This window comes from Vidua macroura, chromosome 16 (genome assembly GCF_024509145.1).
Source record: "Vidua macroura isolate BioBank_ID:100142 chromosome 16, ASM2450914v1, whole genome shotgun sequence".
NCBI lineage: Eukaryota > Metazoa > Chordata > Aves > Passeriformes > Viduidae > Vidua > Vidua macroura.
Window position 1 is genome coordinate 14,167,716 of NC_071586.1, and position 25,665 is coordinate 14,193,380.

Sequence of the window (25,665 nt, forward strand, 5' to 3'; positions counted from 1 at the left end):
TTTAAGACAAACTAAGAACCACTCGTTTGTTATCTTTATTTTCCAATAGTACATTTAAACAACTTCTCAGGACTAAGCTCCCGGGCCAGCGTGGCCACGCGGAGAACATTTCCTAGGTTGTACAGATGGCCTGTGACAACACAAACACGGGGCTGTGCCTGTGCTGTGGCACACACAGGGGAGCTGTGGAGGAGGAGGCAGCTGCAGTTACACCATGGCTCCGCAGAGGTCACGCCCTGGGGCTCCTCAGTGGCACAAAACCAGGAGTGGGGGTTGGTTGGACACAGCTTCCAACCATTCCTTCTTAGAAACATTTCAAAATCTCAGCGTGACTGGCCTAGAGACCCCTCCTGTGGCTATGAACTGCAGCTGCACATCTAATGCTGCCTTCAGAAGCGCATTTTGTGTCTTTGCTAATTAAAATGCATCAAAATCAGAGTCAGATATCAAAGCATGCACTCAGTATTCCCTGGACACATCTTGTGACCATGCAGGGTGGGAAGGAACAGCCATGGGACCTCTGAGAGTCCAAGTTGGGAGCAGCACAGCACACAGTGTTCCTAGATTTCAGCAAAAGTCCTTTCCTGCAGTAAATACAAATTAAAACCAGAAAGCCCAAGTGTTCTCGAAGCCTCTCAGCTGACCACAGCCCAGGCAATTAGTTCCAAGACTTGGAAGGAGCTGCTTCATTAAAAATCTGACTTAATTTCAGTGCTATCTCAAGACATGCAGATGCCAGACCATGTCTGTTTATCAAACTAGGACTTAAAAGCCTTTCCCTGGAGCACTTTTGGTGAATGCTTTATCTACTGATTCTACAGGTGGGACCTGACTTTGAATTTCTAACAGAATTCAGACATTAACAGCACAGACAGAAAAGGAACCTCAGCAGTTCTCTAACTTTAAAAGCATTTGCCCTCTTAAAAATCAGATAGATAATGGAATATATCACTTTAAACTATTACACAGCTATTTTTGCCATCCTTTTGATGTGAGCATGGATTTGCTTTATCTACTTTGGGCAATAAAAGAGAAATATCTAGAGCTATTCACCAGCTGCATGGATTAGCTTGCTTCTAATTCCACAGCTGGAAAACCATCCTGCAGATCTCAGCAGATAAATCCATGCTCACTAATAGGAACTAGGAGTGTAAAAATGGACATTCCTGTTTTTTTTCTGACTCCATGACAGCATCCTGAATACATTCTCCCCTGGCAAGGGAGCCACTGGCAAGGAGAGTTGAGCCAGGCACATTTCTGGATGGGTGGGATTTGGGATCAGTTGTTTGCAGTCCCTTCTGTGAGTGCCACATGTGGTTGTAACAACCACCCTGTTTTGGGCTCAAGCCACAGCATCACTAATTACTCATTTAACACTTCCATGGGACCAGAGGGGGGAATGGTGTACGTTCAGCATTAAAATCACTGCAGGATTAATGAGGCTAAAAACCTTCAAAATCATAGATCTCTTCTAGTTACAAGACTTGTGAGTTATGGAAAACCCCAAGATTTTGCTTAAAGATCAGATAGAGAAGTTGTCCCAATGGAATTCTCTCAGGCAGGAAGTGATGAGCTACTCACACTATGGACCTCCACTGTGTTCACTACTAAACTGCTATTTTATACTTCTAAAAAACATCCTCCACACCACCAACCACAACCTGGGACACCTCTCTTCACCAGAAGGCAGCACCCTGCAGCCACACAGGCTCTGCTAGACTTGCGACACCGCTTTTAAGTGAAAACCCCAACGCTTCTCTATCAACACTGGAAGCACAAATGGAATATTTTCAACCACAGGTGACCTCAATACATACAAACTTCACACAGCAAGAGCCAGGAATGCTCAGCTCCCACCTGGAAAAAAGCTGGCAGGGCAGCAGGAGCAAGCAGCTCCTGGTCAGGTGTTTCAGTAGGAAGCAGTGGCTGTTGAGCTTCTTGTTTTCTGACTTGATGACAGGTTTATTTCTGCCTGACAGGAAGGTGTTTAAACAGTGAGACTCTTCAGATACACGAGAATGACAGAAAATTAAACAGCCTGGTGATTTAAGGGGTGAAGCACTTCAAAGAATCCAATAACAAAGTATGAAGTTTAAAATAGGAAATTAAAAACCAGGTACCATTCCAACACATTATATCTGAATAAAATCCTGCATTTTGAGAGCTGTATAGAATTCTATTCATGTTCCATGCAGAAATACTGGTTTCCACCAAAGAAACTATCAGCCTGTTGAATACCTTCATGCCAGTTGCACAGGAACAAACATTTAAATTTCTTTCAATGTAAACAACTTCCTATCTAGAATCCTCCAGTACACCAATGTTTTCCAAATATCCTTTTGTTTAGGTCTAATAAGTTTCATCTAAGAGCAAATAATATTAGCAGATATTTTGCAACAGAAACTTAAAATCATAAACAGCTGTCACGTATGTTTTCCATATATGATTCTTACTTTGTAGCAAACTTCCTTACAAGGACACATTGATATCCTCATCCTTTTGGGAAGAACAGTTCTTATTTCCTCATTTAACAGACAGCACCAGCTACATTGGGCATATGCAAATTCCCTACATTATGATTTGCTTGAACTCCACCCCTCTGCCCCCACCACACATGATAAATCTGCACTTTGAGCCAACTTTAAATACAGAATAATGAACCAATAATTATCTTGTAAGTGAACCAACACTAGTTTGTATTCTTCCCTGAATAACACTTTCTTTTGCAGAAGAGAAGGACTGCTACAGAAACACGGCAACATTCAAACCCTTTAAAACAAAAGGTAGATTATTTAATGCATTAACAATGTTAATCTGAAGATAAATAAATCCACAACAGACTTTCAAGTTTCTTTTGAGATTTCCTTTTTCTTTGCAGAGAATACTTCTGATATTATACAGTACTGAGAGGGTGTTCTTTTATTTTCTTAATGTCCAGGTGAAAAGCAAAGCTCAGTTCTCTCTGCTCTCTTTGTGGAACTCCTCAATGCCCTGTTCCAGGCGTGATTCTTTCATAAGCTTTTACTTGAAAGCGGAGTGGTGAGCAACATTAATTTCAAGAATAACTGGATGGTTTGGTCCCTGAGTCATCTTCTTGAGAGCCCATACTCTGAAAGGGAGAGAGTCAGTTCTGTTCAGAAACAGGTCTGCAGGCTTGAGAATGACAGTTCTTTGAAGTGAACAGGGAGGAAAATAAAGTGCCTATGAAATAACATGCACTTAATTTTCCGGTTGAAATCACTGCAGGATTAATTAGAGAAAAGCACCTTCAAAATTAATAAATTATCTTTACGATGTGCCATGATGTTTATGCACATATTATTAATAATGTATAATAACAACACTGTAAATACTGACATTCAGTACAACATACTCACTGCACTGAATGAATCTCTTGCATACTCTGACAAGACATTAAATCCATTACCTTCTGCACAAACTGAGGGTTCACAGTGATCTCTTGATCCATGGCTTTCAGTCGTTCATCAAGCTCTATACATTTCAGCATCTTAAAAATATGTATGAAATTGATTACTTTGTCCAGCTTGTACCTGATCTTCAACACATTTCACGGCTGTGCCATGTAGAACAAATAACTTTTGCCACCACTAAAGTTCCACATCAAAATGTTCTCATCCCTCACCTCCCAAACAAAAGTGTCAGACCATTTTTTATTCCCTTCATTTGATCCATGTCTTCCTAATAGCCCTTTTTAAGGTCACTGATAGACAGTCCCCTGAGGCTCAACCACCTTAACCTACAGGCAGGTTATTGAGAGCCAATGGAAGTGATCCTTCAAGTTTTAAACTCTAAAAACAATCTTTCTAATCCATTCAAGGATCTTCCCATCACCAACAGCAAGCAGTCAGTCTCCTGAAACAGCTCAAGCTGTACAGGACAAAACAGGGAACACACTGAGAGAGAGTATTAATCTAAAACCCATGAAAATACTGTGAAATAGTAATATAGTGATTTAAGTCCTCACTCTCTATATCTAAGTTACTACACTGGCTTCTGCCAGCACCTCTCTGATTACAGTCTAAGGTTCTTTGGTAAGAATTCCAAAAGCAGTAAAAGATTTACCTCCTGATCAATGTTATGAAGCATAGCTGGATTGTTATATTTTTCAGGATTATCATGGAAACAGACCATACCATCTTTCTGATTAATACTTGCAAAGATTTCACCATCTTCTATCTGAAATGACAGAGGGTTTAATAGAAGTTATCACCAAGAACAGAATTTCAGGTAACTACAAAACACAGAGTCTTTGTGGAATTGCTTGATTGATTTTATTTCCCACAGCTTCCCAAAACCACTATTCATGCCTTATCTTACAATCTTTTTAGATTTTTTGAGAACAGTCTCAACACCACAGCAGACTGGCAGCATTTCCTCCACCCTGAAGAAGAGCTGCTCAGACTGTGCACTGCCAACCCAAACACTGATTTTGGGATAGCTTCCCCAAGTCAGAGGTCTTACCATGTGGAGGACGTATTTTTCTGCTTCTTGGGGCCCCGACAGCTGCACTCGACTTGCCATGTCTTGTAATGACAATGTTAAAAACGTCTGAAATTTAGAAAGTTTTGAAGTGTTAAAACTGGATGTTAAGGATTTTCTTGTTGATGCTTCATGGCCTATGTAACCTGACTGTGGAAGTCTGATGGGAAGGAACAAGTGGAACACAGAATTATTGAAGAGTGAGAGTGAGTCAGTTCTTCCTTCAGACATTAATTTGTTACACTGAGCACGTAGGGAGTCATTACTCATTCCTGCAATTTCATTCTACACCAGACAGTCCTGACCATGTCCAACCTCTTTCTCTCACCTTTTTACACAAAAAAAAGTGACACTCCACCCCTTGAATTTCCTTCAAGAGATGCATCTACAAAGCTCCTTATGAGATTTTTTCTACTGCAACAAATATTATTTGAGCTTGCAAAAAAACCTGCTTTCCCCAGTTGCCTTTCAGGATTAATCTGATCTCTCAGCTGAAGGGGCAAATCACTTCAGTGCTTCTGTTTTTCCTTTTATTTCAGATACTTCCAAAATCTCTCCTATTCGCTCGCTCCTTTCTAATGAAGTGGCCTGTAAAGTTCAGTTTTCTTATTTTTTGAATAGGGATGAAGGTCACTGTGTTGCAGCGCTCACTTTTTTGATTATCTATGAAAACCCCACAGGCAACCACCTCTGACAGACAGACTGAATCACCTTTTAAATAATGCATAAGCAGCCAACTGATTTGTTTTCCTATACAGAGCATTCTAGTCTCCTTTGTTTCAGACACAAATCTCAGTTTAAGTAATTTCTCTGCCACATTACTATGTTATCATTTAGCTCTAAATTGAATATATTTCAGAAATACACACTCACAAAGGAAAACTGTTCACTGTTTCTCTTACCTTGGTTAGCCTCTGAATATTCTTTTTGTAGAGAGATGACAAGCATTGCTTAACCAGCCCCATATTGTTATCTCTTGTGAAAGTTTCACTGTGTTTGTTCACCAGATTTCGAAGCTCCGAGGGTTTATTGGTTGAATAAACTTGTGCTAATTCATGGTAAGCATTGCTAAGAGGCTGCAATTAGAAAAATGAGAACCCTTCTTGAAGAACACAGTGTTCACCCAGCCTCACAAAACCTATTCAGTGCTCCAACATTAGAAGCCATGCAGGCATTGAAGAAAATTTAAGTAGCTTGGGCATTTCTCATAAAAAAGACAGGGTGTCTATACATGGCTTTATGGCAATGACAGACCCTCACACACTAAAATCTGTATTACTGCAGTGTAACATTTAATAAACATCATTCCAGGACCTCTATGTGACAGTTTTAATTACAGCAGTGTGAAAAAACTCTCTCAGCTGACCAGCTGAGGTAAGTATTGCCCTAAGACATCCATCCTTGACCACTTCAGGTCACAGCATCGACAGCAGAGACTCAGAGGGTGAAACCAGTTCACCAAAACTACCTTAAAATGTTATCAGCTTTTTTATTAGTCTCTGAAGTTAGAAGAATTTTGGAACTCTCTAGAATTTTGGTCACAAACCAACAAACTCGGTGTTAAATAAGAACTAACTTTAGAAGTGTGTTACTTAGGATCAGAACTCTCTCAGGAGCAGTTTTGTCTCCCACCCTACACCTCTTAATCTGAATGCTTACAGACTCCAAACTCACAGTTTTTTCAGAAGCTTTTATACTTTAAAAAGCTGGGATTTGGGAATAAACTGTTTAGCATTTTGTGCTTCAATCAGATGAAGTTACAGGTCAAATCTTTTCATAATGACACTGCAGCTTGAAAGTCAATTGAAATCTGAGTATTTTTAAAATTTTAACATAAAAAGCTATAAAGGAATGTGCAGTATCAGTGAAAAGAATACTGATTAGTATTATTCAACACTGAAGTTTTCCCAGATTTTAAAAACCTGTATCAGGATTTTAAAAACCTGATTAACATAATACAATCATAGAATGGTTTGGGTTGAAGGAACCTTCAAGTTCATCTTACTCCAAACCTCTGCCACGGACAGGGACACTTTCCACTGTTACACATTTACAAATTCAGATTTGTTGATCTTTTATTTAGATGCATTTGCAATACTTACCTTAATGAATCTACCAACTATCTGGGAAGTGTATTTTGGTAGCTGCTGAACTTTACCAAGCAGTATCAAAGAAACTAGGATATACTTTTTATATGATTCCAACATAATATGACTGACTGCCATGGCTGGAGTAGTTATTGCCTAAGCAAAAGAGAAAGAAGTGGAACAGAAATTTAGTCTGCTTATTGGTAGATCCTGGTAGTTACTGCCTGAATAAAAAACTCAATTTCAAGCTGCATGTAGAAAGGATACAGTGACATATGAAATTCTCCTTTGAGTGCTGAAGCTTAACTAACTTCTGTCAAAATTAATTATCCAGATATTCACAAAAGAAAGGAAGTTTTATACAAGCTACTCAAAACATATCACATTACAGTGGTGCCTGTCTTAAAATAGATCTGCTCAGATAGAATCAAAACTTCCTTCTTTGGAATATAGCTAAAGTTGTACCAGAAATCACCTGTAGCTACCCGTGAACCTGGATTTACACAGACCCTCAAAGAGGTTTTATAAAGCTATTACACTGTCTGCAGAATAGGGAAAAAGGATTTTAGTTCACTATGATACTGGAACTACTCAAGAGCTGACCCTCATTTACAAAAAAGAAAAATGCTGCACCAATTTGTTTTGCACATTTCACAGCATTCCCCTCATACACAAGATTTTCCTAATTTTACTATTTTTATTTCCTGCCCAGATAAAGCAAAACCAGCAAATAATATAACAGCATTGAAGAAATATAACTCCTCTCATAAAAGTAGCAAAAGCCTTATTTTTTAAGGACATGCAACCGTGTGTCAGCCCATGACCTGTTTCTGTGCTGCAGTTTCAAGCAGGCAGCTGAAAAATATTTATATTGAAATAAATTTAACATCACTCTTTGAGCTGCACAGCTTTATGGTGCAACAAGGCTGTGAGAGACTTTCTTAAAGGAAAGACAGCCTGCTTGTGCCAGTTCAAAGGTGCTGTGTTTTCTCAGCACTTTTACACATCTGCTTCTGCCTTTCCAGACATCACACTTCAGACTTATGGTTTCATTTCAAGTTACCTGTTCATAAAAGTAGAGTGCTCTTTCAAAGTTCTTTAGCCCAGTGTATATCATCCCACCATAGTAGTAGTAACATAAAAAGTGCTTCGCATCATATGCCCCATTCTCTTTACAAATATCCATCATGTCCACATCTAGATACGGGAGGGCAGGTTTAAAGCATTTTGCTAACAAACAGAGCTACAAGAAAATAAATCAAGTTTTCATAAATTAGCCATTTCCATTCAAGTTTCCATGAGAAGGAATTGAAACTAAATTAGTTAGTACTACTGCATAAATATCACTCTCCCACGAATGAAAAAACAGAGCATGTCAGTAGTGGAATAACACAAGTTGAAAATCTTTAACACAGATATGAACTGTTATAAAATTATCTGCTATAAAATTATCTGCTATTATCTGTTATAAAATTACTCCTAAAGAAATTAAACTCTGACAAAGCTGTTCGAAACTCCAGGACTGCCAGACTACTGTGCTGGCAGCACTAAATATTGCTCTGAACATTCCTGTCCAACCCTAAATCCCAGGAGCCAAGAATGAGACAGAAATACAAATCCAGGCCAAAGACACCAAGACAAACATGTCTTTTGTCAGACTTGAGCAGACAGTAGCTGGATATTACACTGATACCACCCAAGGTAAGTTCAGTGTGACTTTCAGACCAAAGAGGACTTTCTGAAGTCATCAACAAAATCAAAGATCTGAGGACATGCACTGAACATTTAAAATTAATAATTAATCTGTGTATCAGATTTGGATTTTATTTCATTACATCATATTATTTAATACTGGTAAAAAACCAAACATAACAAAGATCCAGTTGAAAATCCATTCTTATACTGCAATGTGTGAACATACATTTCCTTGAAGTTTTACAGGTATTTTATAAGCTTTTATTCTCACAAAAAGCCCTTGTGATCCCCTTACCTGGCAGAGATCTGCGTGTATTGAGGTCAGCTGGTTTGTGTTCATCTGCATCTTGTCTATGGCTTGTCTGAGAATGCTAATTCCTCGCAGGGGCTGTCAGAAATTACATCTCTTTCAGATAATTTCTCATAGATGGCAGCACATTGGATCTTATGTTGACACTTACAAATGAAAAATAACACTAATTGACAGGTTCCATTAAGTAATAGTTAACTTGAGGTTCCCTTTTTGCAGGATATTGCAGTCTCTTGGAAAATAAAATTAACCTTGGCTATCCAATTTCTCCTGATAAAGTCCTCAGTTCTGCTCCACAAAGCCAATCTAACCAGGAAACAGTAATCTGTATCAATAAAAAACCTTCCTTGAGTCTATCCAAACTCCCAACAAATACTAAAGACAAGGTTCTCACTTCACTCCACTTAGAAGTAGAGATCAATCTGGTCTGTCTCAGGCTAGACTTCACCAAAGTGGCCTGGAAAAGTTAGGATTTTAGCAACAAAACCACTGGTCAAGTATTTGTTAATCAAGTTTCCTGCATATTTTAAGGCATTTCATTAAGAACATTATGTAACACCAGTGAGAGTAACACTGAAACTAAAATCACTGACTCAGCAGTGCTAATAACCCTTGCAGCTCCCTCCTCTACTCATGCATTGTCTGAAGAACATTCTTGGTACTACAGATCTCCTATTTCGTGTGGGAGAACATGTTTTTAGGTGACTTTTCTCCCCCAAAAATTATCTTCCTTAGGTTTTCCTTAGAGAAATCTTAGAGGTTTGAGTTTGGTTCATTACCTTTCAGTAAACTTAACAATTAAAGAGCTGTATAGAAACACTTGATGTGGAGTTAGTGGCAAATCTTTATGGAGTAAGAGGCTGGTAACACCCCCTTTAAGCCTTGGGTATGGAGTAACCCATTTGTACTAGATGGTTCTTGCTCACCTGTTTTCTCTCCACAAGGGCATTTGTTAACTGGTGGCACAGGCCAGCAACTAGACACAGTAAAAAACAAACAAAAGAAACACCTCAGTGAAAAAAATCAGTATTAACAAACTATCCAAAAATATATCAAGCCTGAAATGAGGCTTAACTTACAAGTGTCTGTTGCATATCTAATGTGTTCTCCATTGCAAGTGCTGATAAAAAGCTGCACCTGTGAGAATAACGTTTCGAAGTCAGGGATGCTGGGCATAGAAAACTTCACAAACCTGAAAAAAAGAAACAAACAGTTTAGCATTTATTGCTTGGAGGTTCGTAAAAAAAGACTCATTTTCATTGCTAAGTCTCTGCATGTAGGTTCTTGCAGACAAATCCAAAGTGCTTATGAGACATGGCATAGGATTTCCCCAGTAGCTGTACAACAACATCTGAAAACACCTTTTAATGCAAAACATAATTATCAATTTAGTGCAAACTACAATGGCAAAGATAATTTTCAGTATTATCAGCATTTTGTTTTGAAAGAGTAGTAGAACAAGTGCTAGAATTCTGATCTTTCCCTTAAAAGAGAATTTTAAAATAGCAGTGAAACATGCAGATAGTTCACTTGATGTCAGATACATTCAGTTGGAACTAAGTATCTTCACCTTAGTTCAGCATCCCCAAGGCAACTCAATTTTATCTTAAACTCCAGACAGCAGCAGGAGCCTCAGTGCTGTCTACAGACAAATGCCCAAGACCCATGATAAAAGCCTGTTTCTGACTGGAATAAAACATCTTGCTCCATGCTTACAGTTCAGTGAAAATATGCCCTGAAAATAAAAGTTTTAAAAGCTCCTTCTACGTATTTTTTTTCTGAACACATATAGAAAAACACTTATCATGGAATCCCAGAATGGTTTGGGTTGGAAGGGACCACAGATTCCATCCAGTTCCAATCCCTGTCATGGGCAGGGACACCTTCCACTATCCCAGGTTGCTCCAAGCTCTGTCCAAGCTGGCCTTGGACACTCCCAGGGATGGGGCAGCCACAGCTTCTCCAGGCAACTTGTGTCAGTGCCAGAACAAAAAGCTTTGCTTGACTGACAGTTCAGCTCATTGCCTGAAGTTTTAGTATTTACTTAAAAGCAAGCAACACTTACAAGACAGCAAGAACACCTAGTGAGTGTTCCTGCACATCCAGGGCACCAAGCACTGTATCCAGATGGGAAAGATTTTTTGCTAGCAGCTCTCCACTTTTATTGATCAGTTCACAAAGCTGGGTCATTTGCCCTGAAAAATAAAAAGCATTGTTGTCAAAGCCTAATTAGAGTACATTTACCCATTCCCACATCTCCCCTCATGTAACAGCAGGAAATAATAGTATCACCCCAAGTTTTAATTTTCTTTAATAAAACAGGCATTAATTTTCTGCCCACCACATTTTTTTTAATATAAAACAAATACCAGAGCTTGTTCCTTGCTGGTCCTCAAGCACTACCCAACATTCAGGTCTGCTCATAAGCATTTTTTTTGAAGTAGACATTAAAGTTACAATTAAATACCTACAACAAAAGTATTAAAAAACCTGTCCTTAAATTTACTTCGTACAATTAAAACTACAATGTTATTCTATATGCTGTGTGCTATGCACACAGCATGAAAAGTGACTACTTTGAATGAGGAAGGTATGGCAAGCCCCAAAACCCTTATAAAAGAAAGCAGATCCATTCCCATGAGCTGCTTTCAAACTCTTCCTCTCCTGCAATTAACTGAATGAATTAAAACTACGTCCTTCTGAAGCAGAGTATTGTTTCAATGTTCAATCCTTGCAGATTAGAGAGAAAAAACAGAGGTTCTCTCACCCTTAACAAGTCTCCATAAAATGAGGAATAGTTCCTCCATTCAGAGAGATTTACACTACCCTCAGTGTAGTGGTCTTTTCTTTGAGAATGGAAAAGCAGGGAAATTCTAGCAATGAAATGTTAGTTTTGAAGTGACAGAGGGATCAAAATTCCAAATGGGAGACCAGAGCCCAGAAACTCGCCTCCATATGGGGAACCATTCTCCTCCACATGGAATTAAAAAAAGGCAAAGGAAGGGAAGGAATGGGGCTTGTAAAACTCTGTGCTTTGATCATGGTGCTCAGGCACTGCAAAACCCTCATTCTGGTGTCCTCCCTATTCCAGAAATCCATCCCTTCTACAAAACAAAACAAAATAAACCCCAAACAGACTGAGCAAACTGGTCTAGTGGAGTGTGCCCCTGTCCATGGCAAGGGTTGGAAAGAGATGGCCCTTAAGGTTTCTTCCAACCCAAACCATTCTGGGATTCTGTGATCTATCTCTCTACCCACACACATGTACGAACAATTTACATCTAAGCAGAAATTCCAGTACCAGGCCCAACTAAATGTCCCTTTCTGTCACCTCCCCGGTGGCCAAATGCCAGCCAGGAACCAGCCCAAGTACACACACGTTGCTCCTGAGTGCTCTCATGTCCAGCTGCTGGCTCTGGATTTACTTTCACAGAATCCCAGAAGGGTCTGGGTTGGAAGGAACTTCAAAGATCATCTCATTCCATCCTCTGCCATGGCAGGGACACCTCCCACTATCCCAGGTTGCTCCAAGCTCTGTCCAAGCTGGCCTTGGACACTTCCAGGGATCCAGGGGCTGCCACAGCTTCTCTGGCAATTCTGTGCCAGGGTCTGCCCACCCTCACAGGGAAGAATTCTTTCCTAATATTCAATCTAACCCTACTCTGATTATTATGAAGCCATTCCCCCTTTCTTATCCCTCCAAGCCCTAATAAATAGTCTCTCCTCATCTTTCCTGTTGCTCCCTCCAGATCCTGGAAGGCCACAATTAGGCCACCCCAGAGGCTTCTCTTTTTTCCAGGCTGAACAATCCAGATTCTCACAGCCTTTCCTCAAAGCTCCATCCCTCCAATCATCTTGGTGTCCTCATCTGGACTTGCTCCAACAAGTCCATGCCCTTACTGTGCTGGGAGGGACTTTCTCACAGGGAACATCTCCCTGGCTCACCCCTAATGGGGGAACTTCCATAAAGCCAACCAGTCTCCCCTTGAGCCTTCTGCATCCCCAAAACTCTGTGACAGAAAATTCTCCAGCTCAACTGCAGGAGCACAAAGATCCATCTTCCATCTGGTTTGTACCCACACCCTGCAGGTATAAATTGTCTCTAAAGCAGAAATACTTTGTATTTATTATGTGAAAGCAGAGTAGGAGAAAGCTGGAGCTCAACCCAAGAACTGCAAGAGATAAAACCTGGGGCCATGGTGGGAAACATCAATTTTTATCAGCTTCTGGGAGGAAACATCCTAGGCAGAGACGAGTCAGAACACATTTCACAGAGCATCAACACACAGGGGAAGTTCAAGAACCAGGAAACGCTGCGCCCACACAGAGTAAAATTAGGAGTTTGGCAGTAACACTGAGGAATTCCAACTGTGATTATTAAAACCCTTTGTGGACACGTGGGAAGTCTCAGATCTGTCACACAGTTCCGCGGTGGGGCGGCACTCTCTGTCCATGCTCTGCTTGCAAACGTAGAGCACGGACACTTAGGCAATTCAGAAATATATTTTAAACCACACTTATCACAACCTGCCCGCTCAATACGGAGGTGACAGGCTGGGCCGCACGATCCCATTTAAAGCCCAAGCGATGCTCGCTCCTCCCCCTGTTTTAAAGGCTCAGATTTTGGCAGGATCACCGGTGCGGGCTCCGCTACCGAAACCACCCCCTGGGAGAGCTCCGTGAGAGCACCGCCGGCCCCTCGTGCCCTGCCACACCGCCAGGATCCTTTCGGGGCTGTCCCGAACTAACCCCGGCACGGCCCCCGCCGCCCCGGGGGTGCAGCAGCCCGGACCCGCGCCTGAGGCAGCGCCGTGCGAGCGGGCAGGCCCCGGCCCGCCGCGCCGCCACCCGCGCGGTCTGACGAGCTCCTCGGGTCTCCGCCGTCCTCCCTCGTCCCCGCGGGCCCGCCCCGTCCTCCCGGTGCCCCCGGCCGGCCCCGTCCCCCTCACCCTGGGCCGAGAGCTGCCGGACGCTGTTGACGAACTGCTCCAGGGCCGACGCCATCTTGGCGGCTCGCGCCGCGGCCGCGCGCGCGCTGAGGGGCGGGGCGGGGCGGGGGGAGCGGCGCGCGCCGGGGAGCCGCCGCCCGCCGCCCGCCAATGAGGGGCCGCGGCGGGGGCCGCGCGCCGCCCGCCGCCCGCGCGCCGCTTCCGCCGCCTCTCGCGAGAAGCGCGGTCGCCATGGCAACCGCCGGGCCCGCGTCAGGCGCGCGGGAGGGGCCGTGACTCAGCAGCGCCGGAGGAGGAGGGGGGGGGGAGCGGTGGTGACGTCATGTCGCGTCAGCACTCGGCGACACGAGGCCTGTCGCGACAGCGGCCCCGTGTGATAAGGGACCCCCCTGCGCCGCGGGGCGCACAGCGACACCGCGCCCTCCCCGACACGGGTCCCTCCCGCCGCCCGCGGGCCGGGAGGTGAAGCCCACCCGAATGGCGGCGCTGCACCAGCAGAGGTTTCACCCCTTTTGTCCCCCCTGACGGGGCCTCGCTGTGGTGGTGGCGGGCTGATGGCGTGGAATGCTCGCTCTGGTGTCGGGGAATGAACACATGGATCTGTGTTTTCCGTCCCTCGGGAGCTGCAGCAGCGTGTCCCGGAGCTGTTGCAGGCAGGGAATGTGTTCAGGATCCATGAAGATAGTGGAAGTGGAGATCACAGAATCGTAAAATATCCAGAGCTGGAAGGGACCCACGGGGATCATCCAGTCCAGCTCCTGGCCCTGCACAGGACAAGCCCGAAATCCCACCCTGTGCCTGAGAGCTCCAAATGCTCCCTGAACTCTTGTCAGGCTCGGTGCCCTGACCACTGCCCTGGGGAGCCGTAAATTTCCATGTATTCCCTCCCTGCTTAGTCAGGAACACCCAGCTGTGTTGAAATCCCATTCCTTGCAGGAAGCAAAACGCCTGCGGTGCAAGTGAAAGCAAAACACAGACCTGAACTTCACACATTCCCCTCCCAGCTGAGATCAGCATCGTGTCCAGCCAGCTCTTCCTTCCTTCCTTCCTTCCTTCCTTCCTTCCTTCCTTCCTTCCTTCCTTCCTTCCTTCCTTCCTTCCTTCCTTCCTTCCTTCCTTCCTTCCTTCCTTCCTTCCTTCCTTCCTTCCTTCCTTCCTTCCTTCCTTCCTTCCTTCCTTCCTTCCTTCCTTCCTTCCTTCCTTCCTTCCTTCCTTCCTTCCTTCCTTCCTTCCTTCCTTCCTTCCTTCCTTCCTTCCTCCCTTCCTCCCTTCCTCCCTTCCTCCCTTCCTCCCTTCCTCCCTTCCTCCCTTCCTCCCTTCCTCCCTTCCTCCCTTCCTTCCTTCCCTGCGTGACCTTCCCCAGGTCACCCGATCCCAACAGCAGATTTGCCCTCTCTGTGAAACAAGGACAATACATTCCACTTGAAAACATTCTGGACTTGAAAAATTAAATCTTTTGGAACCTTATTATTGCTGTCGAGCAGAAACTTTTATTTCCCAGGCCAGCGTTTGCCTAATCCTGTCAGTACCACTTGCAGAACTCCCTCTTTTTCATCAGTTTTAACCCCCGAAGTGTTTTTAGAACAGCTCTTTGGTGTCTGGGCAGAACACCGAGCCCTTCTTGGTGCAGTGCGTGCCTCTTTGGGGTCCGGGGATTGGCTTTTAAGGGTTCCTGTCACGCGTGGGCGCAGAGCTGTCACACGGCGCAAGAGCTGTCAGAAACGAGTGCGCTTTGTGCAGAAAATCACCATTTTACGCGTGTCCCCAAATGTACCCACCGCCTCTGCAGGCAGGGGCGGGCATGGGGAGGGAGCGGGCGGGGGACTGGGTACGCCAAAGACCGGCAGCGAGGGAAACTGAGGCAGGGAGGGGAAGGGCAGCGGGGCTGGGGCAGCCTTAAGGCGGGCGGGCGGCGGAGCCGCTGCGCTGTCGCAGGGCGCTTGTGCCGCTTTAAGGCGGTGCCGGCGCTCCGGGCTCGGCAGGCACCGGGAAGAGGAACTGGGCTTTGCACTGCCGGGTCGGGGCGAGCTCCGCGCCGGCCCCGCTGCCCTCGCTGCCCTCCTGCCGCCGCCGCTCCGCGCTCGCTGCCGGGGAGGGATGGGGTGGGGAGGGGGAGGACGCGCTGGGGGCCAGGACGGGTCTTTGCATCCCCCCCGCGCCCCCCGGCAGCCCCTCCGCTCCCCCTTGCACCCCCCAGCCGCTCCTTCCCTCTGCTGCAAAGGGATGCGCTTGGCAGGGCTGCCCGCTGCCCCGGTGCGTGCTTGAAATAGAGGCACCCCCCCTTTGCTTGGAGAGCCCCCCCAGCCCTGCTCCGAGCCCCCTATCCCCTGCCCCAGCCCGCCAGCTGCTTCTTGGAGGCCCCATCGCCTGCTCGGAGCCCCATCCCCATCCTCAAGCTCCCGAATCCCTTCCTCAAACCTCTATCCCCTTCCCTGAGCCCCTTTCCCCTGCTCCAAGGCTCTTTCCCCTGTCCCAACCCCCCATCCCCTTCCCTGAGCCCCCTTCCCCTGCTCCAAGGCTCTTTCCCCCGTCCCAACCCCCCATCCCCTTCCTTGCGCTCCCTTTCCCTGCTCCAAGCCCCCATCCCCTTCCCCGAGCCCCCTACTCTGAGACCCCATCCCCTTATTCAAGTCCTCCATCCCTTTCCTTGACCCCCTATTCCCTGCCCTGAACTCCCATCCCCTGCCCTGAACCTGCTTCCCTGAGCCTCCCATTCCCTCCCCTGAGCCCCTTTCCCCAAATCCCCCATCCCCTTTCCCCAAATCCCCCATCCCCTTTCCCCAAATCCCTCTCCACGATGATTTTGCTGAGCAGCTTCCTGCACCTGCGGCCCCGGCGCTGCGGCCCCTTGGCCGGGCTGGGCAGGGGGCTGGGCCCCGCGGCGGGGTCCCGCAGGGCTCTGCGGGTGCTGGTGGACATGGACGGGGTGCTGGCCGACTTCGAGGGAGGCTTCCTGAAGAAATTCAGGGCCAGGTACCCCGACAAGCCCTACATTGCCCTGGAGGACCGGAGAGGCTTCTGGGTGTCGGAGCAGTACGGGCGCCTGGGACCCGAGCTGAGTGTGAGTTGTGCTTCCCCCGGCTCCGCGCGCGGGCTCGTCCCCCTCAGGGTCCCTCTGACCCCCAGGTCGTGAGGGCAGTGCTGGGAAAGGCTGTGGGGGCCACCAAAAAGCTCCCACAGCAACACAGGAGGGCTTTCTCCCCAGAAATCTGTTTTTTTTTCGTGCACGTCTGTGTCTTTCTTAGAATCCTAGAATGGGTTGGGTTGATAAGGACCTCAAAGACCACCTCGTTCCAACCCCCTGTCATGGGGAGGGGCATCTTCCACTAGACCAGGCTGGTATGATGGGCTTTTTCTCTGCATGCCTGGACAGTGACAGATGCAAGGAAAGGGGTTATTTCAGAACATCTGTCTTGAAATACCCCAGATTGTATAGCTGGGTTTTTCTCGCTCTGATTTGGATTGGTACCATTCCTAGATGGATTATTTAGCTCCTCAAGAGCAATGTGAGGGGTGGGATGCAGCAGAGCAGTTCAGAACAAACCATGCAATTGATGCTTCATTTGAGGGCTTACTTAAAATTAAAACAACCCAAGCCCTCCCGTGCCAGAAATTATTATATTCAGTTCAATAATTAAAGCTTAAAAGCAGAAGCTCTCTCAACGTTGTAATTTAGCATTCAGCAACAGGCTGACTGCTGTAAAGAGTTGGTTTCTGCATCTGCAAGTTCCCCATCCCAGTGGATGTCTGTGGTCTCATCCATGGATTGCAGTTCCACTTGCTGAAATGTGTTATGGTAAATAAAAGTCTTCCTGTTGTTAGGAGTATGATGGTTACAGGGAAAGGAGTGGGAATAAGGTCCAGGGCTCTCCCATGGGCAAAGTCCTAAACAACTTGATGAGCTGAAGGAATAAAGTGTCCTTCCTGGCTGGGAATGGTGAGAGGGAAGTGCAGGACATCATTTGTGCAGTAAAGCAGCTGCTCAAACCCCTGTTTGGCAGGGTTAACACACAATATCAATTTTTTTCTGTCTTGATCGTAACTACTTTGGATGTGTTAAATGAAGTGAGCTCATCTTGTGTCTGCTGTGATCATGTAAAACCACCAAAACCTTGGGCTGAACAAGTAGCAAAATTTGCACTGTCTGACCTCAGGGCACTCCTGGTTTTCCCCATGGTTTCAGGGCAGGGCTGAAGTGAGTAGGAGCTGCTCTGTGGCTACAGACACATGGGCCATTCCAGTCTCTGACCAGAGAGCACCACTGACCTGCTTCAGGGACCAGAAAATAGGAGCCAAAGAGTCCAATGAGCTGCAGGTCCCAGCTCTGAAAGGGAGAGAGTTCAGCAATGCACCGAGCACAGACCTGGAGGGATGGAGAGCCCTGGACAGGCAGGGAAACTCCTTATGGGGCTGAGGGACTGTCCTGGCACGTGGTGGGATTCCCAGCCTGGGGGATCTTTCCATCTGCTGGGCAGCATGCTGGTCATGGTGCCACAGGGAATTTTTCTGGCTCTGGGAGTGGAGTGGGTCCTTTCCTTAGTTCTTCCCTCCTCAAGCTTGATTGCAAAATGCTTTTTGACATAATTGGAAGCGGGATAGCTGTGGAAGTGCTGCTGTGAGAAAACACTTCAGTGCAGTTTGAAGTGCTCTGCTGCATGAGGCTGCATTTCTCAGGTGTGTCTCTTGTGCAACTACAGACAATACCTTAAAAATAAAACATCACTGCTCCCCAGTCTGAGGCAGAGCAACTGGAGTTTGAATGTTTGCATGGCCCTGTGGCAAGTTTTGGGATGGTTGTTCTTGCCGTGGAGCCTGGAGGCATTTCTGCATCTGCATCTCCTCAGCTGCACCACAACACTGGGGCTGGGCTGCTTCTGCTTCTTCCCAGCTCTCCTCCCCGAGGACACGGTGTTTGTGCAAAATAATTGCTTTCCTTGGCACCTGACAAGCTGTTAACCTGTTGGAGGCAGTGCAAGGGCTGCTGTTCCTTAGAGCTATGCTGGACCCATTGCAGGCAGCCCCTGAACTCTGCCCTCACCCCAGGGTTTTGCTCCCTGTGGTCTCCTCTCTGTTCTCCCTGTGCCATACCAGTGTGCCCAGGCTGCTCTCCTGGATGTTGTGTTTCAAATCCTTGCCTGGAAATGCTCTATTTGCCTGCTAGACCTTGTCCATTCTTCCCTGAGGAGGAGCATCTGCATTTATCCTGACACGTGGCTCCTCCTGTAATGTACCTTCTCCTGGGAGAGCAGCCTGGCTGCTATTTAAAGTGATCTCAAGGAGACAAATAGGCCAGACAGCACCTATGCCTGAACAGCATCATGGTAGAGCAGGGCCACCAGGCCATGTCAGCTGGATCCACGTGGATCCATCCCTTTGGATGGGTTTGGTTTGGATCTGGATAATCTCTGGTGTTTGGCCTTACAGGAAGGTGCAGCTCCTTCTGTGTGTGATGCAAAACCAAGCCTGTTTTTTTTTTTTTGTTCCAGAGCATCTCCAATCTGAATTGTATGGGGTGGGTGCAGGTTGGTGGGTGGGGAGCAGAAGCACCCACAGGGACAGGAGGGACTGGAGCTGGTGCTCCCACTGCTCTCCCTGTCCCATCCTCTGTCCCAGCAAAGGGTGAGGAGGATGCACACACAGGAAAAATTGCAAGAAGTGCAGTAACTGCTTGCTTTCCCCTCACAGGAGAAAGCCATCAGCATCTGGGAATCCAAGAACTTCTTCATCGAGCTGGATCCACTCCCTGGGGCTGTGGAAGCTGTGAAGCAAATGGCAAATTTGGCAGAGTGAGTATGAACCTGCGTGTGGGGATGGACAGAGGAGCAGCTGTGTCTTCACATCCACCTCTTGGCAGAAGTGCAGAACAACAGCATTAAAAATAAATATCTCCCAGCCATCAGGGAAGGGAGGGGAGAGAGGGCTTTGACTCCTGGAGCAGTCACCTAGAACATCAGCCATGTGCAGCCTCTTCCCTTCAGTCTCTGCTCCCAGCAAAGGCTGTGAAAAGGCGAATATGATTGTGGGATTCTGTGAGATGGGGGATTAAAGTCTTAAATCTGTTTGATCTGTGTGTGGTGGATGGTTGGCTTTGGGCTGCTGCCTCTTCTGGCCCAGAATGACACTCTGCCCCTGTTTTTCTCCTTGTGGCAGCACTGATGTGTTCATCTGCACGAGCCCAATCAAGAAGTACCGGTACTGCCCTTATGAGAAGGTGAGCAGGCCCACATCTCAGCTCCCCGTCCCATCCATGCTGCCCAGTGAAAGGTGTCTGACCCCTGCATCCCTCTGGCTGTAAAATTTACCTGTTCCATCCATTTGCATGCACTGATGCTCTTGGTCGTAGTCTTTCATCATGACATCAAAAGCTGCTTGGCTTTCAAAGAACTTTTACTCCAGCAGCATCCAAATCCATCCTACTAATGAACTTATTAAGAGGGATATCCTCCCTGTGTGGCGGCCAGGGCTGCTTCCATTCCACCAAGCACCCCCTGCCCCATCCATCAGCCTTCCCTGAGCTCACCAGCCATCTCTTGCCTTCCAGTATGCCTGGGTGGAGAAGCACTTTGGCCCTGAATTTCTTGAGCAGATTGTTTTGACACGAGATAAGACGGTGGTTTCTGCTGATCTGCTTATAGACGACAGACCTGATATCACAGGTAAGGGGTGAGGGTGGAGCAGCAACTGGAGGCAGCCAGGGCTGGGTATTGGTCTTTCTGTGCTGTTTGGGTTTTGTAACTTTGGCGTCTTCATGTTGGAGTAAAATCAACTTCAGTGTCTCAATGGAGTTGTCCAGACCACTGACCCTCCTTCCCTTGCAGGGGCAGAGCAGAACCCCACCTGGGAGCACGTGCTCTTCACTGCCTGCCACAACAAACACCTGCAGCTGAAGCCCCCCGGCCGCCGGCTGCACTCCTGGTCTGATGACTGGAAGGCCATTCTGGACAGCAAACGCCTCCCACCTGGCCAGGCCACCTAAACACCAGCCCCCACGGCCACCTGGGCCTGCAGCCACCTGCCTGTGTCCCTGTGGAGTCCTGCTGAAGGCCAGGATGGACACACAGACAGATGCTGTCCCTGCTGCAGAGAGGAAGAGGAGAGTGAGATGAAGCGCCACAATCACCTGGACTTGAAAAACAGACCCCAGCCCAGCCCTGCCACGAGGGAGCAACAGCAGGATTGTGCCTGTGGACCTGACAGCCTGGCTGGGGGGCATTTCCCACTGGCTCCTGGGGTCTCTGTGCTGCATCTGCACCTCCCCACAGGGCCAGCCCAGCGTTCCTGATGGACAAGGTCACCCTCAGCGTGTCACTGCCCTTGCCTGGTGCACTGCATGGCACAGACCAGCTCTCCATCCTCTCCTCCACGTTATGGTCAGGGATCATGTGTGTGCTTTGTTTAGTCCTTGCAAGGTTTCATCCCAAGGGGCTGCCTCAGGAGATCTTTCCCCCTGGCAGTGCCTGGATTTGGGGAGAGGGGTGGCTGAAAGGGCAGGGAGAGCAGGCAGGGGCTGTCCAGGTGCTGGTGGAGAATTGTCACAAGCACATCCACGGATGCTGTTTGCAGCTCTCACATACTGCAAGGGAAGATGTTGGGGGATGTTGCTGTTAAAGGCTGTGGAGCTGTGCTGGTTTCAGCCAGGGCAGAGTTAATTTTCTTCACAGAAAATAGAGCCCCATACAAGCTGCTGTGAAAAAATTTAACTCTACCCTGGCCAAAACCAGCACGGGAGCCCATGAGAGGTGCCCACTCCCCTGGCTCTGGGCTCTGGGCCCCTGCAGAGAGGTGTTCAGTGCCTGGCTGGTGCAAAGGGGTCACAGCACACTCAGCTGGGACAGTGCAGGGGCTGCTGAGCTCTGGGAGCAGCCAGTGCTGCTGGGAAGCTGCAGTTGGCCACCAAAAGGGGAGGGTTTAGAGCAAGGAGCAGCTCCAAGAGGGGTGTTTTTGGCATAGCTGTGCCCACAGCCTCTTCCTCCCTTGTTTGTCTCATTTTTGCTTCTCCGAGCCCGCAGCAGTCTTGCCTTGAACTTCAACGACCTGTCTGGCAGGAGAAAGCTGCTGCTGCTGCTGCTCCTGGCCTCAGAGAGACATCCCAGCTGCTGGGAGAGCCTGGCAAACCCTCCCTGCCTGTGGCACTGCCACAGGGCAGCCACAGCCCGGCTGTCCCCAGTGGGAGCTGGTGCTGGGCCACCCCAGGGATGAGCTGGGTATGTCACTGCTGACACCACAGAGGCCATTTGCCCCCACTGCTGTGTGTCCCCACGCTGTCCAGGATCCCACTGCCCTCCTGGCCCAAGGACTTGCTGGCTGCAGCAGTAAAATTCCCCACTTGGACATGTGACCCCACAGGCAGAGGTGGCAGCCAGGGCTTGGCCAGGGTTTGCCACCCTATACCCTGCTCACACCTTTGCTTTGCCTCTCTGCTCTCCTGTGGGCCCCCTCAACGAAAGGACATGAACTTAAAGCTGCATGAGCAACAAATAATGTAATTCAGCAGTGGCAGCCAGACCCCTCCTGTATCCAGGACCTGGAGGGTTCTGGAGTTGGTGCTTTGGAACCTGTGCCTTCCCTGGGTGCTGCAGGGCCAGGGATGGGGCCTGTGTCCACCTGGGGCTTGCCCTGTTTTTTGGGATGGGGGGAGTTTACAAAGTCAGCATGGTTGGCCCAGGGCAGTGGGACTTACATACCACAAGCATCTTTTTTCCTTTCTTTTTTTTTTTTTCTTTTTTTTTTTTTTTTTTTTCATTTTTCTTTCCTGTTTAAACCACTGTGTGCTTCTCTGGGCAGTGGGTTTGGTTTGGAGGGGTCTATTTAGGATGTGCAGCTGCCTGAGGTGCAGCCTCCTGCCAAGAGCTGGCTGGAGGGTTTGCAGGCTGGGAACTGGGACAGTGTGGGAGCACCATGGGCAGCTGCTGCAGCTGCTGAACATCAGGAACCCCTTGGCTCCACCAGCTGTTGGCCCCTCTGTGCAGCCAGGGTGACCTCATGGGGTCCAAGCTGGTTTTTTTCTAATGGTACCATGTAAATATGAGCTGCCCGAGCTCCCCAGAGCCTTCTCCCTGCTTATTGAGCCAAAATGAGCTGGCACATCTCTCCAGCAGCTGCCCAAACCTGTCATCTTCTCCCGAGGCTGGGGCAGACCCAAGGGATGTGGCTCTCTGGGGCCAGCAGGACTTTTCCCCGCGGTGAGATGTGATGCCAGAGATAAATACACCACACCAAATATACTTGAAAGCAGAGCTGGAGTTTCTCATGCCTGAGGCTCCAGCTCTATGCACAGAGATCCTGAGCTGGTAGCTGCACTGTTTGCTCCCACACTCGGGACCAGGAGGTGACTCCATCGCCGACGGATCGGCCGTTCGTCGTTCAAGCCTGTCCGTGTCCAGCTGAGATACACAGAGCTTTTGTTTTTTGAATGTACATCCATAAACCCGAGGCAAATGAGGAGCACTGCAATAAACCCTGGGTTGTTTGGCATCCAGCTGCCTAGAAATGGAGTTTGGGGTTTGCAGATGGGGGGTGTTTCACCTCCAGGTTTGGGAATGTCCCCTTGTCCAGAAAACCTGGAACCAGCCCTGCTGCCCTGGCAGTGCCCTCACCCTGTTAGACACAGTCTCTGTGGGCAGAAATAAAGCCAAGGGGTGGTTTGGGGTAGAGTTCATCTTCCTAAAGATCTTCTATAATAAATAAAGCTGTGAAGTGTGTGTCCTGTTGGGCCACAGAGCAGAAGCTATAAAAGGGGCTGGGACTGCCATGGGGCTGCCTCTCCCTGGGATTTTATGCCTTATCCATCACTGCTGGCTGCTCCACGTCCACACACTCCTGTGAGGTGTGTCTGGACTCCCCTGCCAGCTGTGGGGCTGTGCCATGAGAATCCCTGTGCATGACCAGGACCTGCATGCTGTGAACAATGCCACAGCCCAGCTGGACACAGGGGACCAGAGCCAGGGAGGGAGGACTGTGGGACCATCCCAGCAGGGCTGGGAAAACCAGGATCACCAGACAGAACCTGATCGTGTGCTCCTTGTACTGGTGTGGCTCCAGGATGGGACACAAGGGGTTACCAGGGTCACACCTCTAGTCCTGCTGGAGCTGGGACACCAAGGGACTCCTGGCCAGCATGGGGACAAGGTGATTCAGCTGCCAGCTCAAACAGAACTGGGTGTACACTTCCCCAGGGTGCTGCTGTGGGGCCCATAAAGCTGTTCCAGGGCTGGTTTGGCAACAAGCATCTCTCTGCCCTTCCAGCAGCTTTTTGGGGCTTCCTGGCAGCAAGCATTGGGCCACAGCTCCTCCTCCATCCCCACTACCCTCGCCCTGCACTGGAGGTCCCAGCTGCCCAGAGGAGAGGCAGAGGGTTTGACATCAGCTCTGCCCTGAGCTGGGGCTGCTGCATGGTGGCATGGGGACCAGGGTTGTGTTTCCAGTAGAAGATGGGGCAAGTTGGAGGGACTGCATCCTGGTGGAGCATGATGAACTCCTGGTCTGCAGCTGTGTCTGTTCTTCCACGCTCTCTTTCGTGGCTTTTTTCCCCTTGAAAAGCCTCAGGTTGCAGATATCACATAAATTCCAGGTGATAAGCAGTTTCCAAAGCAGGCAGAGGCAGAGAGGAGGGGTAAGGAGATGGTACACAGGGCACAGAGCAGTGCTCAGGGTGCTGGTGGGGACCTTTGCACCCTTCCCATGGGCAGGAGCTGCTGGACAAATGTGCAAACATTCACCACCCCCTCAGGGGATTCCCACCTGAGAGCATCCCACCTCTCCCCAGTCCGAGCTGGCCCAAGGCAGCAGCCCCTGGCAGGGTGGGAACGAGTGATGCTCGCCCCTGGGTCCTGGAAGCAGTCGCCAGCGGGTGCTCATTAGCTCGGGTGCTCATTAGCTCGTGCTGGTGTTGGCCACTGCCCAAATAACTCGGAGCAGTGTGAAATCCCAGCGGAGGGGAGAGCCAGGAATGCAGGGGCCAGCCGGGGCCAGCCCTGACGCAAGGGCAGCGGGTGGTGGGGGACAAAGCCAGGGCAGGGGACGGGGCTGGAGGGAGGGTGAGTCACCCAAATACGCAGGAGGGGAAGGAGCGGAGGAAGCGATGGAGCAGCTGGAGGCAGCTGGATGGGCTTTGCTCCTGCCACCGCGCCCGCTTTCAGGAGAGGAGCAGGATGGTGCCTCCAGGGTCACTGCTGGGAGCAGGATTTGGAGCCCGGTGGTGCCAAGGCGGTGTGGGCAGGACATCCATGTGGATGGGATGCGGATGGAAGAGGAATATCCACTAGAGGGGACTGTGTGATCGCGCGTGGAGCGCGCTGCTGCCAGCCTGAGCTCACACCATGTGCCAGTCCTCCTCCTTCCAGCCCTCCCGGTTATCCCAGCCCAGGCTCCAGTGCCCTCTGCGTCCCTCCCGCTGGGCACTGCAGCCCCGAGGCACAGATTGCCGGGAGCGGGCGATGCACCAGGGGGTACCGAGGGGCAGCCGCAGGCTCCAGGAAAATCAGATAATCATGGAATGGTTTGAGCTGGAAGGGATCTTAAAAACCACCTCATTGCAACCCATGGGCAGGGACACCTTCGACTATTCCAGGTTACTCCAAGCACCATCCAACCTGGCCTTGGACACTTCCAGGGATGGGGAAATGTTCTGGGGTGGCCTCCACCAGCTGCTGAACCTCCTCCCAGCCACTTGCTCTCTCTCCAGCTGGATGGGGCAGAGAATGGGACGGGCAAAAACATGAATGATTTGTGGGTCAGAAGATGAGCTAGGCACCTACAGGGTCCATATAGAACATATAGCTGGAAAAATCACAGGCTGAAGGCCCCTGACAGCCCAGGGCATCCCTCCTTCCCCTGCTCAGCTCTGCCCCTGCTTCCCCCTGGGACCCCACAGCTCTCCCAGGGCTGAGATTGCTCATCCTGGCCCTGAAAGTCTGAAATCCCCCACGGAGCTGGCACATGACTTTGCCTTTTCCTTTTGCTCACTCTGAAGCCAGAGCCTGTTTTGGGGAGCAGAGTGGGGGCAGATCTGCCAGTGGGGAGGACAGGGGGACTGGGGTGGTTCCTGGTGGGTTTTGCTGGCCCTTCCATTCTCCCCCAGCACCATGATATTATTTCCCTCCTGGATGGATTAATGGGATTTGCT

General features: G+C 48.7%; 2 protein-coding genes across 6 annotated transcripts; one reads left to right on the top strand and one right to left on the bottom strand.

The window, feature by feature from the left end:
• Positions 1-13,644, bottom strand: COPS3 (COP9 signalosome subunit 3). Of its 5 annotated transcripts, XM_053991873.1 has the most exons (12): positions 13,542-13,644; positions 10,658-10,787; positions 9,672-9,784; positions 9,519-9,568; positions 8,578-8,670; positions 7,651-7,830; positions 6,603-6,743; positions 5,403-5,576; positions 4,483-4,569; positions 4,084-4,197; positions 3,428-3,508; positions 1-3,109 (listed from the first exon to the last, which is right to left on the bottom strand). In XM_053991873.1, the coding sequence occupies exons 1-12, from the start codon at positions 13,594-13,596 to the stop codon at positions 3,056-3,058; spliced, it is 1,272 nt and encodes a 423-aa protein (XP_053847848.1). In that variant the 5' UTR covers positions 13,597-13,644; the 3' UTR covers positions 1-3,055. The 5 variants fall into 5 exon arrangements, with proteins under 5 accessions (XP_053847848.1, XP_053847852.1, XP_053847850.1 ...); XM_053991877.1 differs by lacking the exon at positions 7,651-7,830; XM_053991875.1 differs by lacking the exon at positions 6,603-6,743.
• Positions 13,645-15,259: 1,615 nt separating this feature from the next.
• On the top strand, positions 15,260-21,370 carry NT5M (5',3'-nucleotidase, mitochondrial). Its single transcript, XM_053992233.1, has 5 exons — positions 15,260-16,602; positions 19,227-19,327; positions 19,692-19,752; positions 20,083-20,197; positions 20,360-21,370. Exons 1-5 carry the CDS (start codon positions 16,339-16,341, stop codon positions 20,515-20,517), a joined length of 699 nt encoding a protein of 232 aa, XP_053848208.1. The 5' UTR covers positions 15,260-16,338; the 3' UTR covers positions 20,518-21,370.
• Positions 21,371-25,665: the final 4,295 nt, after the last annotated feature.

Excerpts from the sequence above, each read along its gene's own strand:
- COPS3 (XM_053991873.1), bottom strand. The coding sequence starts at position 13,596 with ATGGCGTCGGCCCTGGAGCAGTTCGTCAACAGCGTCCGGCAGCTCTCG. Across the intron at positions 9,569-9,671 it reads TAGATATGCAACAGACACTT|TTGCTGGCCTGTGCCACCAG; the intron begins GTAAGTTAAGCC and ends TACTGTGTCTAG. Across the intron at positions 7,831-8,577 it reads TACACGCAGATCTCTGCCAG|CTCTGTTTGTTAGCAAAATG; the intron begins GTAAGGGGATCA and ends ATTTTCTTGTAG.
- NT5M (XM_053992233.1), top strand. The coding sequence starts at position 16,339 with ATGATTTTGCTGAGCAGCTTCCTGCACCTGCGGCCCCGGCGCTGCGGC. Across the intron at positions 19,328-19,691 it reads CAAATGGCAAATTTGGCAGA|CACTGATGTGTTCATCTGCA; the intron begins GTGAGTATGAAC and ends TCCTTGTGGCAG. Across the intron at positions 19,753-20,082 it reads GGTACTGCCCTTATGAGAAG|TATGCCTGGGTGGAGAAGCA; the intron begins GTGAGCAGGCCC and ends CTTGCCTTCCAG.